The 13,920-nt window shown below is 32.4% G+C and overlaps 5 protein-coding genes across 5 annotated transcripts; 4 read left to right on the top strand and 1 right to left on the bottom strand.

The window, feature by feature from the left end:
- Positions 1–1,265: 1,265 nt before the first annotated feature.
- LOC107932078 (pentatricopeptide repeat-containing protein At2g15690, mitochondrial) lies at positions 1,266–2,926 on the top strand. Its single transcript, XM_041109407.1, has one exon. The coding sequence runs from the start codon at positions 1,333–1,335 to the stop codon at positions 2,794–2,796; it is 1,464 nt and encodes a 487-aa protein (XP_040965341.1). The 5' UTR covers positions 1,266–1,332; the 3' UTR covers positions 2,797–2,926.
- Positions 2,927–3,487: 561 nt separating this feature from the next.
- LOC107932077 (mitochondrial carrier protein CoAc2) lies at positions 3,488–6,140 on the bottom strand. Its single transcript, XM_016864021.2, has 7 exons — positions 5,466–6,140; positions 5,128–5,213; positions 4,837–5,044; positions 4,605–4,731; positions 4,340–4,524; positions 4,128–4,250; positions 3,488–3,913 (listed from the first exon to the last, which is right to left on the bottom strand). Exons 1-7 carry the CDS (start codon positions 5,622–5,624, stop codon positions 3,776–3,778), a joined length of 1,026 nt encoding a protein of 341 aa, XP_016719510.2. The 5' UTR covers positions 5,625–6,140; the 3' UTR covers positions 3,488–3,775.
- Positions 6,141–7,605: 1,465 nt separating this feature from the next.
- Positions 7,606–8,584, top strand: LOC107932049 (probable phospholipase A2 homolog 1). Its single transcript, XM_016863987.2, has 4 exons — positions 7,606–7,828; positions 7,978–8,014; positions 8,104–8,223; positions 8,315–8,584. The coding sequence occupies exons 1-4, from the start codon at positions 7,736–7,738 to the stop codon at positions 8,494–8,496; spliced, it is 432 nt and encodes a 143-aa protein (XP_016719476.1). The 5' UTR covers positions 7,606–7,735; the 3' UTR covers positions 8,497–8,584.
- A 1,663-nt stretch (positions 8,585–10,247) lies between these two features.
- Positions 10,248–11,540, top strand: LOC107932075 (60S ribosomal protein L31). Its single transcript, XM_016864018.2, has 2 exons — positions 10,248–10,490; positions 11,073–11,540. The coding sequence occupies exons 1-2, from the start codon at positions 10,408–10,410 to the stop codon at positions 11,353–11,355; spliced, it is 366 nt and encodes a 121-aa protein (XP_016719507.1). The 5' UTR covers positions 10,248–10,407; the 3' UTR covers positions 11,356–11,540.
- A 1,078-nt stretch (positions 11,541–12,618) lies between these two features.
- LOC107932076 (40S ribosomal protein S30) lies at positions 12,619–13,858 on the top strand. The gene is made up of 3 exons (XM_016864020.2): positions 12,619–12,827; positions 12,937–13,074; positions 13,631–13,858. The coding sequence occupies exons 1-3, from the start codon at positions 12,824–12,826 to the stop codon at positions 13,675–13,677; spliced, it is 189 nt and encodes a 62-aa protein (XP_016719509.1). The 5' UTR covers positions 12,619–12,823; the 3' UTR covers positions 13,678–13,858.
- Positions 13,859–13,920: the final 62 nt, after the last annotated feature.

The following is a 13,920-nucleotide window of genomic DNA, read 5'->3' on the forward strand; positions in this document are numbered from 1 at the left end:
AAATATAGTTTATATATTCTAATTAAATTTTATAAATAATTAATATTTATTGCTTAAAAATATTTAGAATTTATATTTCATATATTAAAATATTAACAAGTTATAATAAAAATTTTTATATTCTTACTAAAATATAATAATATTAACTAATTTAAATATTATTTAAATACATATTTATTACTTGATAATAACATGTCTAAAATGAATTTTTTATTTCTCAAAAGTACTTTTTGACAGCAATACTAAACACTAAACACTTAATTTTAAATCAAATTTTTTAAAAGCACTTTTCAAAAGTACTTTTCCCATGTACTTTTCAAAAACAATGAAGTTTAAAAGCAATAAAGAACTTGACCTAATTAGTTAAGAGTGAGATGAAGAACTTGCCGTTAAGAGTGACATTAGAGAAACATTGGCGAAGTTATCCTTTTGGAGTTGACAACCATTTCTTTCTGTCTACTCTGTGTCTCGAACAATGGTGCTCTGAAGGTAGATATTTTGCATTAAAACAGCCCAGCTGAAGCGGTGAAAACAAACATGATGCCAAATTTGGCCGATTGATTTGTTGTTTTAACTTTTATGCCATTACAAGATGGCGATTATTTTTTACGGCAATGAAACTATGACCTGGATATGAATTTCAATCCATTTTTTGTTTTTTTTTAAGAATTAAATCTTATAATTTTATAGATTTAGACACCAATTTTAATTTATTTTTTACAAGAATTTTTGTAGGCTTTTATCTAATTCACGTTAAACGTTCAACTGTTATAACCAAATGTCACTCTACAATGTTTCACAACGCTTTAGTAAAATTTAGTCTAGAAATTTGTTTAATTTTTTAATTTTGTTAAAATATCAAAAAATAATATTATTAAAATTTGCTGTTAAATTATAGATATGAAAAATAACAAAAAAAATTAATTATTCAGTTTTTATAAAACACTAAAAATGCGTAGAAAAAATTATAGTGTTAAATTTAATTTTTAATATTTATATATTTTTTATCAATTTAATCTTTCAAAAATTGAAATCCTTAACAGGTATAGTAACTGCGTTGTATATTTTAGCTAACATAACATAATTTGATTTTATAAATAATTTAAAACTGTAAAATATTTAAAAAATAAACATGTTTTAATGTTTTAGTAAAAAAATTTATAATTCTATTTTTTTAAGAAGTTAAAAAATTCGATTATTTTTAAAATGTTGAAAAGAAATTTACCTGCAAAAGAAGATCTAAACCGCAAACTTGAGGGAGACGCTGTCGTTTTGGTGGTATACCGTTTGATAAATATCATAAACACACAAGGCCCTGCAAGCAAATCAATAATGGCGTCATTGGTATCGCTTCAAAACAGTGGAAATTCCATAAGCTTCTCTTCCCACTTGAAGTCTTCAATCACCACCAACCACTCTTTCCCTCTCAACAACAACAAACTAAAGCTCAGTTTCTCTCAAGACCCAAACAAGCTTAGCTCTCTATGCACCTACGCCGCCTCCGATAACACCAAAACGAACAACTCCACCAGGGTGTACCGCCGCCATGGTTCCAACACTCACCACCGCCTGGCCACAAAAAACCGGCCTAACCCCCGGAAGCTCAACACTGAAAATCGAAACGAAAACCACCAATCTCCTGAAAACCTAACATTCCAAAGCGTTGATGTGGATTTGATCAAGCTATGCCAAGAAGGTAAGGTGAAAGAAGCTTTAGATTGTATGGGTCAAGGCGTTTCAGCGGATTATAATGATTTCGGGGCGTTATTGGATGCTTGTGCGGACACGAATTCGCTTGAATTGTCCAAAAGAGTTAATGATTTGTTGAGAAGGTTGAAGTTCGCGGGTGATATCGATTTGAACAATAAATTGATAGGTGTTTATGGGAAATGCGCTAGTATGAGAGATGCTCGTAGGGTGTTTGATAAAATGCGTGAGCGGAATTTGACCTCTTGGAAGTTGATGATTAATGGCTACGCGGTGAATGGGAATGGAGCTGATGGGTTGTTGTTGTTTGAAGAAATGAGAAACGGTGGATTTCAGCCGGATAACGAGACTTTTCTGGCTGTTTTATCGGCTTGTGCAAGTGCAGGCGATGTTGAGGAGGGAGTAAAGTACTTTGAATTGATGAAAAATGAATATAGTATTGCTCTGGGGATTGAACATTATATAGGGGTTATTAGTGTTTTCGGGGAAGCTGGGCATTTGAATGAGGCTGTGGAGTTTATTGAGAATATGCCGATTGAGCCGACAATTGAGATTTGGCAGGCAATTCGGGGCTTTGCACGAATTCATGGAGATATAGACCTTGAAGATCATGTCGATGAGTTGTTGCTTGAATTTGATCCTTCGATAAGCAGTGAGAACGAACTCCGAGTTCCTACGAAGAAGAAACATTCTACAATTAACATGATTGAGGAGAAGAACAGAGTGAGTGATTATAAGTGTATAAACCCTTTCAAGGGAGAAGGAAATGAGAAGTTTAAAGGCTTGAATGGGCAAATGAGGGAAGCCGGATACGTGCCGGATACAAGGTATGTGCTTCATGACATTGATCAAGAGGCAAAAGAGCAAGCCTTGCAATACCATAGCGAGCGATTAGCGATCGCTTATGGTCTTATTAGCACTCCAGCAAGGACACCTCTTAGGATCATTAAGAACTTGAGAATTTGCGGAGATTGCCACAATGCGATCAAAATCATGTCCAAGATTGTTGGAAGAGAGTTGATTGTAAGGGACAACAAAAGGTTTCATCATTTCAAGGATGGCAAATGCTCTTGTGGAGATTACTGGTAAAGCTGTAGGAAACCTGGCCTTGATTTTGTACTTATTGTTAATCGCTTGCATCAAGACATTGTGGAATGCTTGTATTGAAATCTAAACATCCATTCAATGAAATTTAAATCCAATAGCAACCTTTGAGTCATTGAAATGTTTGTTCACGTCAAACAAGTTTTTGCTTCTGAACATTCAAGATCGCAATGATGAAAAAGAGCATTTGTTTCTTTTGCAAATATATCATTAAGAACTTAGGTCCTCAGTATTATACACGCACATGCATGCATGCATGCATACATATATACATACATGGCGTTTGCTTTAGTAAACTGACACATGAACAGGGCTCTGATATATATTTCTCAATCCATCAAAACCTAGGTCCTCAGTACTATTATAGGTAGCCATATATGAATCATCAATGCATGTTGAACCTAGATTGGCTAGCATACAAATATGCATACATACATATATACATACATCATACATGGCATTTACTTCAGTAAACTGAGACCAGAAAAGGTCACTCATATTAATTTCTCAATCCTTCAAAATCTAGGTCCTCAGAACGATTTTAGGTAGCCATAAATGAATCATGAACACATATTGAATCCAAAGTGACTGTATATTATACATAATGTTTGCTTCAGAAAACTGAGAAATGAACACAGCACTGATATCGATTTCTGAAAAGTTGATAGAGAGCAGCAGTCAAAATTCTTTTTTGGATTTACACCCCAAAATTATGTACATTGTTTATGAATCTAATTTTTCTATGGAGAAACTGCTCCAAGAATATGCTAGCTCCACCTCTTACAAATTTATTAGGTGGGGAATTGAACCTATGCATGTCCTATTTTCGGAGCTTAAAACAATGGAATGTACAGGTTAGATGGCCTGATTTGATCACTTGTAACATGAAGAATTTTAAAGTTGAAGCCAAGCTCCTTGCTAGCTAATATAAAGAATAAATGTGATGAATATTACTTTTTTTTCCCTAAGTGTGGAGAGATGATGTTTGGGTATTTCCTTTATTTGTTACCACTTCTATCACAGCTTCATCATGGGATGGAACTCTCAGGTATGATTTCATCATGTCATAAACTGTAAAACCAATTGCCACAGACGGTACAACCTGTAGTAGACACAAAATTATCAATAAAATGCTCCTAATGGAAAGTTATGTTGTTCTAACTCTTCATTTTTCTTGAAGTACTTGTAGCCAACACCCGTGTCCGACATATTTTAGGACATGAGTATGTGAAAAATGAACATATCCATGCTGGATACATACCCGTATCCAACACACACAAGTCCGAGAATATAGATGACAAGGGGAGTTTTCTTACCTTAAGGTAGTTGATACTCAGCCCTGAAAATAATTGCTTCCAGCCTTGATTTTTAGCTATCATAACGAGTGTTTCCATTGTTCCTTTCAACTCAGGACTATTGGATGCCAAGAGCCTTTGGACCTAACCACAAGAATTCTCATTATTACATAAAAATTCCAGGTTTGATCACTTTTCAACCATGAATTTGGATTGAAATGAGTTTGAAATACCTGCATTTGCCTCCTCACAACATCAAGAGGATATGTGAAAGTTTGTCCCAATAAACCAGCTACTGATCCACACACCAGATTGACCATTATATTTTTCTTCTGATCATCCGGGACACGGCGTTTCATCTCCTCGTAGAAGTAAAACTTCAAACCCGCATATGGGAAGATTCCATAAAGCGATGGAGCTGCAAATCGAACCCCACAAGAATGAGTCCACCGAAACACAAGTTAAAAGATTCGATAGCACTAGTGTTGAAATGCATACCGACACCACGGTAGAGACCCCTGAGGCCTGACCCTCTGTAAGTTTTTGAAAAACAATCAAGAATGCCATTATAAACTTGTTCTGTATTAACTAGACCTTTCACATTAATCTTTGGTGGACCAACAACCTGCATTAGCCAATCTTACGTGTTATAACTCACAGGGGAGGAGCCAGATTCGAAATTTCCCGGGTACTCCTCGGAGTGACTCTGGGTTTATATTCAACTACTAACCTGATAAGCTAACTTAGTCCGAACCAAATCAAGAGGATATGTAAAAAGCACAGCAGTTCCACCAGCAAATGATCCAGCCACAAGATCAAGCACAGGGCCTCTTCCAATGCCGGGAAAACTGTCGATGATCCATCTTCGGTACTGTTCGTAAGTCATGTAATGAAGTGCGGCATAGGGAACTATTCGAGCAACACTAGCACCATTCCCTCTACAAGACATCCCAAAAACTAAGTAAACAAATTGAAGATAAGTAACAACCTTTCATGTTAAATGGATTGGTTATTGATTCACCTGTAAAAACCCATTACTCCTTCGGTTTTTGCAATCTTTTTGAATGATCCAAAAAGGCCTACGCTGTGAAATTCCGCTCTTCTTGTCTGAAAAAGAAAAAGATTGCTGATTCAGTTTCTTTTGCTAAGCCATTCCAAATACTGTACAAGATCAATATACCATCAGCTAATTGATGTTCAAGATTATCAGAAATAAACCCATTTTTGCTTAAATCATAAGCAACCTCAAAACAATATGATCTTTCACCTTTTAGTTTAAGCTTGAAAAAAACAACTATGGATGCAAACCCATTAGTGAAACAAGAATAAAAAAAGCAAAAGAAGTCCCCCAAACCTCACCTGAAACAAAATCTTGACACGCTCAAGCGGAGCAACGGCGGTCTTTGCAAGCCCACCAGCAACACCACCAGCAATCAATTCCTTTACAAACAAAGGCATGGATTCTATAATCCCATCAAAGAACATCCCCATCCCTCTTTCTTCACCTTTCTTACCCATTTCAACAAACACCTTCAAGACACAGAAAATATAGAGAGATTTCTCCTATAAAGAACAGTAAAAGAAGCAAGAAAGGCCAAGAAAATAACAGAAACAGAAAAGTTTCTGTCCGTTGGGTCAGATTGAGTAGGAAAATTAAAGAGTCTTTATATGTTATGGGCAACTAACGAGCCTGAGAAGTACACGCGTTGCTTCCACGATAGATTGCTAAAGAGGAGAGAAAAAGGAAAGAAGATTTAATTGGCTAAAACACGAATTTGGTGGGCCTAATCTCAGTTTCTTTTTTATACCCGTTTGTTTGATCAAAGAATCTCGTAACCTTAGCCGTTCAATTACTGCATCTAACTTTTTCTAGCTGAAAGTGTTTTTTTTTTCTTGTATTTCTTAGATATCAATTAAATTCTGGGGATCCAAACAAAAATTAGTGAGAAAATTCATTACTCAAACGAAAACCATAACCATTCAAAGTTGGCTCCTGCAGCACGCCGCATCTCTTTTTCGAATATTATTTTGTATTTTTTCTCAACGGAATATATTATTTATAATTTTATATACTGCTGAAAGTCAAAGGAGGTGAAAGCAACGTACCTATGAGTCTATTTGGATGGATAGTACGATGGTTAAATTCTGCTATTAGTCCCTATACTTCGTGAAAGTTATGAATTTAATCTTTATATTTTAATTTGATCAATTTTAATCTCTGTACTTTTTAATTTATTCAATTTTAGTCTCTATACAGATTTATTTTTCCATGATTTTTTTTTAGGATTGCCTGAATTCCAGTTAATTGAAATTTTATATGTTCATTTCTTATTATTCTTAACTGATATTTTATTATTTATTTTTATTTATCGATAATAGTGTTATCAATTATTAATATAACAAAACCTAAAGAAATTAGAAAAATAATTTTTTTTCGGTTTTAGGTTTAGAACGAATAGCTTTTTAGTTTAAAATAAATTGATCGAATTAATTCAAATATAAATATATGTGACCAGTTGGGCAGTCAAATTTAAAGTTTGTTATTAATCAGTTCAATTTAAATTATTGACATAAGAATATAACTCAATAATTAGACTAAATTGGTTCTTAATTGTTCGGATGAGAATTAATGGAATTTTAATATTCGAGTTAATAATAAGCTTTATTAAAATGATATACATGTGGATTGTCACGTAGATACCACAACAACAATTAATTATTTTTTTAATAAAAATAAAAATTATTTAAAACGTAAAAAAGATAAAAAAATATTTTTAAAAAATTAATTAATTGCTAACATGAAAATAATGTGGATTGCCACGTAGATGTCACATCAGCAACGTTAACTTTTACATTTTATTTTGGAATGATTTGATAAATAATACAAATTCAAAGGCTAAAAAAAATGAAAATTAAATGAATAACTAAAATAATTTTTTTTTAAATTTGAGGGCAAATAAGTTATTATGCTGATTTATTTAATAGTTTTAATTTTAAAAAATACATTATAATCAATAACAACTCTATGTGGGAACAATCGTTTTATATTACTTACTATGAAAAATATCTTGCATCTATGATATTCGATCAATAACCATAAGAGAATTATCAATAATGATTACAACTTTGTTATCAAGAAAATTCGATGGGAAGCAAACCACCTCGGCTATCCCTTCTTACTACATACAATACCGAAATCTCTCTTTGTTAATATTTAGAAATTTAGTTAAAATATTATCATAAATTTTTATATTTTTTAAAATTTTAGAATTTAATCTTTATATATTTATTTTTAAAAATTTAATCCCTCTACTTTTTATATTTCAAAATTCACGTTCAACTATTTACATTGTAATCCTTTTTTTTGTAAAATTTCAATCATATTGAAAGGGTATTGAAGTAATTTTATTAATTCCTCTCTAAAACTTCGCTCGCAGTTTCTTAGGAAGGGTATTGAAGTAATTTTATTAATTCCTCCCGCGGGTTCAGCGCGCTCACTAGAAAATAACATTACTGTTTTTTTCAAACAAAGAAAGACCAAATTTGAATTCCTTTATTTAAAAAAAAAATTTGAAATCCTGCTAAAAAGCAAAGGTTTATAGATCGTATAACGACGAATCGGCGATAGAATGCAGCCCAATGCTGTGCGTTTGGTAACGAAATTTACCTTTATCTTCGTCTTCCTCACTGTCTCCGCCGTCTCCGCCATCAATGATTCTCAGGTAATAACAACAACAATAATAATCCCAAAGCCCTACCTCTTTATAAAATTTCCGATTAAGTACGATCTCCATTTTTTTTTTAACTTTTATAATTTATCTCCCTTAAAAAAAATTAATAGTTCTAACATTTTCTTTTTAAATTTACACAGGTATGTAGCAGAACCTGCGTAGCTGAAAACTGTTATAGTAAGCTCCACTTTCTTTTACCTCTCCAATGGACTTTAATCGTTAATTTTACGTGATAATCAATTAATTTTTAAAAATCTGGAATGTAGCGGTTGCGATCCGATACGGAAAGTATTGCGGCGTAGGGTGGTCCGGCTGTCCCGGAGAAAAACCGTGCGACGATCTGGACGCTTGTTGCAAGATCCACGACGAATGCGTCGGGAATAGAGGTGGAAAGCATTTTTTACATTTGATATACTCATCGATTCGCTTGAAATTTGAAATTATGATGAATTTATTTGTTTTATTATTATTATACAGGTTTGGTTGACGTAGAATGTCATGAAGATTTTAAGGTTTGCATAACGAAAGTACAAGAATCCGGGAAAGTTGGGTTTTCTCGGAAATGTCCAATTAATACGGTGGTGCCTGCGATGATTAAAGGTATAGATATGGCTATTTTACTGAGCCAATTAGGCGGTACTAAATATGATGAACTCTGATTTTTTCCCAAATTAAAAAATTCATTTGAATTGGGGCTTTTCATTTATGTGTGGATTTATTACATTTGATGAATAATTTTGTTATTTTCATCTGACCATATTTATTTTTTTATACAATATTTAAAATTAGGCATAGTCCCACTCCAACTCATAAATAAAAAGATAATATGCTTCAGCGCACTCGAATTCACGTTCTACTGCATTGATAATAATACCCATGCCAATTGAGTTAAGATTCAATCGACTATTTATTTTTTCAAGATTTACTATAATTATAAACAACACACATCCAAAACAATTGAAATTTGAACCAAGCATTACAAAGCACTTTTAGACTAACACTCAGAATATATCTAGAGCTAAATTAGTACAGTTCTTGAAAGATGTGAGATTTAGGGCTAGTTCTTCATTATTTAAAAAAAGCATTTCTGACTCCAAAAACACTTTTGGAAGAAAAGCTGTGCAGAACAAGTTGTTTTTTGCCGAAATTTTGAGCTTTTCCTCTCTCAATAGTACTTTTGGTGCTTAATTATTTTTTCACCCCTCCAATAACATAGTACTTTCTTTTTTTTCTTGATGCTTAATTACAAATGTGTTAAAATCATTAATTTAAAATAAAAAATATTTTTAAAATATTAATTACAAATATTTAATGATTATATTTAAATATTTAAAATATAATTTATATATTTTAATTAAATTTTATAAATAATTAATATTTAAAATTTATATTTCATATATTAAAATATTAACAACAAGTTATAATAATTTTTTAATATTCTTACTAAAATATAATAATATTAACTAATTTAAATATTATTTAAATGCATATTTGTTACTTGATAATAATATGTCTAAAATAGACATTTTATTTCTCAAAATCACTTTTTAATAGCAATGCTAAACACTCAAATTTTAAACCAAACTTTTCAAAAGCATTTTTCTACAGCATTTTTTTAAAGTAATGAAGAACTGACCCTTAATTTATAATAAATCTCTAATCTACTCACTCGTGATTTATACGAGATAAAAATCGAATCTTAAGATATTAAAGTCCTAAACCCTTAATATTTATCGGTACTACATGTCCCGATTCACAATTTCAAGTGCTTTTATTAATCAAACCAAATAAATAAATGAAGAAAGTTTTAATTTCACAAACAATATTCAAATACGATCACGTATCCTATAATTTTATTATTATTATTATTATTTTGACAATATAAAGGATACCATCCTTTTACCCTTTTATTGTGGAATATATATCAAATAATTATCCTATATATACATAAAAAATATTTTGCAAATTAATTTTTTAGAGATTAAAATATGCTTCAAATCCTTGTACTTGTTTTACATTTATATTTAATCTTTATACTTTTATTTCTAGGAATTTAGTTAATTTACTTTTTAAATTTTACAATTCAAGTCTAATTGTTAACATTATTAAAATTCTCTGTTAAATTCGCTGGCACAACATTTTGAAAAAAAATCAATTATTAGTCATTTAACAAGAATATCTTGCGATAAACCTAAATTTAATAGAAAACATTTAATGATGCTAACAACCGGATTTGCATTTTTAAAACAAAAATATAAATGAACTAAATTCCTTGAAATAAAAGTAAGGGCTAAATTTCAAAAGAGCGAAGAGTAAGGGGACTTGGAACAAATTTTAGCCTTTTTTTACAATATTAAAGTAAAGAAGTGGGTTGCATGGGAGCAATAAAAGTAATTGGGCCTAAAGTGATGGTTTTGAGCTAGATTTTTAAACCCAAAACCCAACAGGGAAAACTTTGAAAACCCTAGATTCAGAAATCAATATATTTTGGCCAAGCTTCCGTCTTCCTTTTGTTGCCTCTCTTTGGTGTTGTAGCTTTCTGCTTTGCTCTTTTTTGGGGGGTTTCAAAAATGGTTGAGAAAGCAAGGGGAAGAAAGGAAGAGGTTGTTTCCAGAGAATACACCATCAACCTTCACAAGCGTCTCCATGGCTGGTAATTTGATTTTTTCCACTTCTTTTTACACAATTTTTCATTACTTGCTTTGTGGATCTCTGTTGTTTCGGTTCTAAATTAGATTTTTTTTTCTGTATTTTTTTTCAATATTTCGATTATTTGTTTTCATTTCTTTTGTATTCTTCTTGTTTATAATCATAAACTTTGTTCGCATAATTATTGGCCTTTCATGTGGATAAGAAATGGTGGAATTTAGGGTTTAGATTCATGATTTTTTATCCGTTACCGGCAATAGATTCGTGGTTTAATCTTAAACTAATTATATTGAAATTGATGATGTTCATTGTAACGAGTCGAGCTCAATACTTGATTCGAACTTGATCGGGTTTCCTTTTAAAGTTTGAGCTTAATTCGAGACAAAAATCGAATTGCTTAAAGGTCGCTTAGATTGGATTATTCTTGTGCTCGACTTCGAACTCAATTATTTTCCGCCCTAGTTTTATCTCGAGTAGAAAATGATTGTGTAAGACTGGATCTTTTTCGAATCAAATCCCAGCAGGTTGCAAGCATAGTTTGAGTGATTTGTTTTTTAATGAAGTCCTTGGTAATCTTTGTAAACAGCACATTCAAGAAGAAAGCTCCCAAGGCAATAAAAGAGATCAGGAGATTTGCAGAAAAAGCCATGGGAACCAAGGATGTGAGAGTTGATGTTAAACTGAACAAGCATATATGGAGCCGAGGGATTCGAAGTGTCCCCAGACGGATAAGGGTTCGCATTGCTCGGAAGAGAAATGATGATGAAGATGCAAAGGAGGAGCTTTACTCTCTGGTAACGGTTGCCGAAATCCCAGCCGAAGGACTCAAAGGTTTGGGCACTAAGGTCATCGATGACGATGATGAGTAATCTCCGATCTCTAGTTTAAGAAAAGCATTGCATTTTCTTTACTGAAAAGTTTAAATCCAGGTTTTGGCTAGTTTTACGATTTTGTTCATCAACTGTTTTTCCTTTGGTATTCGGTTTATCGTTGTTTAGACTTTTAAGCTCGGTGCAATTTATGTTTCAATGGCGGAATCAGGTTCTTTTTGCAATTGAGTTTCCCATACATTATGAAGCATTACTTTATTATATTCATGTCATGAATAAGCCGATTATGCACGAACTGCTGTAGTTTTATCAATGACTTGGACATGATTAATGTTGACACTACCTGGTTATGTGCGAACAACCCGTAGTTATATTAATGACTCAGACATGATTAATAACGGATCGGAATTGCTCTCGGTTGTTCGATGGCTGTCATTCTGTTTAATTGTAGGAGGTTCTTGTTGTCGAAATAGAACCCTAAGCTGGGTCTAAGGCCTTCAATGATGGAAGTGTAGCCATTAACATCAAAGGGTCATCAAAATAATGACAAAAACTACATCAAATTCTTAATCCTGATAGACACAATCTAGTGTTTTGAAAGCTATTTGCAAGTCCATTGCAAATTCGTTATACAAAGATTGTATTAGAACTCCATTTTTATTTTCATGTTATGTGGACTCAACGTGTAAGTGTTGGATATGAGTATTTTTATTTTAAAAAAATATATTTAGAGGATTCTTGTAAGATTATAACTTCATATTATTGGAAATATAAAAAAGAATTGTTGCCTATGGAAATAAATCAAATATATTGAATTGATCAACTGTTTTAGCTTAATTGGTATTAATATTGTTGTTTATGTAGAAGAAAATGGGTTGAAGCACGAAGTGTATTTATTCTGCTATTGAAGGAGATATTCTGAGTAATGATTTTTTCAAATTTTCATCTCATTAAATTTATTTTCAGGAATATCTCGAAAATTGCAAAGCAACAAAATTAGATGAATTTTTATAATAAGGTCGCAATAAAATTCAGAAAATTTTGTTACATCTCTTCTATTTTATTTTTTTGGTCGAAAGATATGCTACAAATTAACAAATTTCTCTACTTATACGACCAAAAAAAGTGAAATACCTAAAATATACGAAAATACTAAATATTTTTAACATTGTTAAAATTCTTTTGATAAATTCATGTTTATTAAAACGCTTTTATTGCTTACATTGTTACCAATTATTTTTCTATTTCAAATCACCACAGATCATAAGAAATAAAAATAAGGGATTAAATTTCAAATGTGTAAAGAGTCCTGGGACTTAAAGCATATTTTAACCTAAAGGCTTTCACCTTATCGGGTCTTAACCCGGCCCAAAATAATCAACGCTATATAAACTTACCAAAACCCTAACCCTAAGCTTTATTATACCTGCTCACCGCGAGAGGCGAACCAAGGAGCCAAAAAATCCGCAGTTCAGCAACCAAGGAGCACTCATTCGACAAGTCCGCCATGGGTAAATCTCAAAAGCTTTCTCACTTAGCTTTCTCTTTGTTATTACTTAGGGTTTTTTTTTACTGTGTGTTGTGACACTGTTTATTTTGAATCGCGTTGATTTATTTCAGGTAAGGTTCATGGATCTTTAGCTCGTGCCGGTAAGGTAAGAGGCCAAACACCTAAAGTGGCTAAGCAAGACAAGAAGAAGAAGCCCCGTGGCCGCGCTTACAAGAGGATGCAATACAACCGTCGTTTCGTCACTGCAGGTGATTATTGTTTCTCTCCCTCTTGTCATTTCCTTTGAATTTTTTTTGTTGTGGTTTCCGTCTTCAATTTGGATAAAATGATACGAATATTATCTTATTGATGGTTTTTTTTCCATGGCTAAAAAGAAACCATGTTTATGTGTTTGTTTATAGTTAATTACTGTTGGGATTTTCACTGAAAACTAATGGAATTGTTCTATGTGTATGTATGTTCATTGATTTTGATTAGTAATTTACGTCTGAATAGAGATGGCAAAAACCCTAAACCGACGGGTTTTGACCTGATAGGATTGGTTTTTCTTTTTCCTTTTTGAAATGGGATTTGGGGCGGGGTGGGAGCCAATGCTCTATCATCGGGTTGGGGGTGAGCAAAAATCTGACTTACCTTTCCCGATTCATTACTTTTGAGCAAAGAGTGGAAAATGGTGCATTTTTTTGCCATTCATTGACTAAGTACCTATATTTCCAACCCCGATAGTAGCAAAACTAGTCAAGTAACGAGCAGGTTGATTTCCCGACCGATACGTGATCTATGTTAAATCTCTGGTTTTTGCAGTGGTGGGATTCGGCAAAAAGAGGGGACCTAACTCATCCGAGAAGTAAGAGCTATGCAATTGAAAAAAGGTCTTGTTTGAAGCTTTTATGGGTTTAGTCTGTGTTTTCCCCCCCTTTTTTTTGTAATGTTTTATGATACTTATTTTTATCCACTGGTATTAAGGTTCAAGTTGAACTTGGAAGTTTTGTTAGCTAAATATTATGTGATTTCGATATTTGTTAAGCTTAATTCTTGGTTCATTACAAATTTCTTTTCTGCTTCATCGCTGCCGAATAAGTTTTTATCTATCT

This window comes from Gossypium hirsutum, chromosome D13, assembly GCF_007990345.1.
Source record: "Gossypium hirsutum isolate 1008001.06 chromosome D13, Gossypium_hirsutum_v2.1, whole genome shotgun sequence".
Taxonomy (NCBI): domain Eukaryota; kingdom Viridiplantae; phylum Streptophyta; class Magnoliopsida; order Malvales; family Malvaceae; genus Gossypium; species Gossypium hirsutum.

What these genes read in the sequence shown, in the direction of transcription:
- LOC107932077 (XM_016864021.2), bottom strand. Translation starts at nt 5,624, where the DNA reads ATGGGTAAGAAAGGTGAAGAAAGAGGGATGGGGATGTTCTTTGATGGG. An exon ending in GGACTAAGTTAGCTTATCAG is followed by an intron (nt 4,732 to 4,836) that starts GTTAGTAGTTGA and finishes TGGCTAATGCAG; the next exon opens with GTTGTTGGTCCACCAAAGAT. An exon ending in GGGTCTCTACCGTGGTGTCG is followed by an intron (nt 4,525 to 4,604) that starts GTATGCATTTCA and finishes TTCGATTTGCAG; the next exon opens with CTCCATCGCTTTATGGAATC.
- LOC107932078 (XM_041109407.1), top strand. Translation starts at nt 1,333, where the DNA reads ATGGCGTCATTGGTATCGCTTCAAAACAGTGGAAATTCCATAAGCTTC.
- LOC107932049 (XM_016863987.2), top strand. Translation starts at nt 7,736, where the DNA reads ATGCAGCCCAATGCTGTGCGTTTGGTAACGAAATTTACCTTTATCTTC. An exon ending in CGTAGCTGAAAACTGTTATA is followed by an intron (nt 8,015 to 8,103) that starts GTAAGCTCCACT and finishes TCTGGAATGTAG; the next exon opens with CGGTTGCGATCCGATACGGA. An exon ending in CGAATGCGTCGGGAATAGAG is followed by an intron (nt 8,224 to 8,314) that starts GTGGAAAGCATT and finishes ATTATTATACAG; the next exon opens with GTTTGGTTGACGTAGAATGT.
- LOC107932075 (XM_016864018.2), top strand. Translation starts at nt 10,408, where the DNA reads ATGGTTGAGAAAGCAAGGGGAAGAAAGGAAGAGGTTGTTTCCAGAGAA. An exon ending in CACAAGCGTCTCCATGGCTG is followed by an intron (nt 10,491 to 11,072) that starts GTAATTTGATTT and finishes CTTTGTAAACAG; the next exon opens with CACATTCAAGAAGAAAGCTC.
- LOC107932076 (XM_016864020.2), top strand. An exon ending in CCGTCGTTTCGTCACTGCAG is followed by an intron (nt 13,075 to 13,630) that starts GTGATTATTGTT and finishes TGGTTTTTGCAG; the next exon opens with TGGTGGGATTCGGCAAAAAG.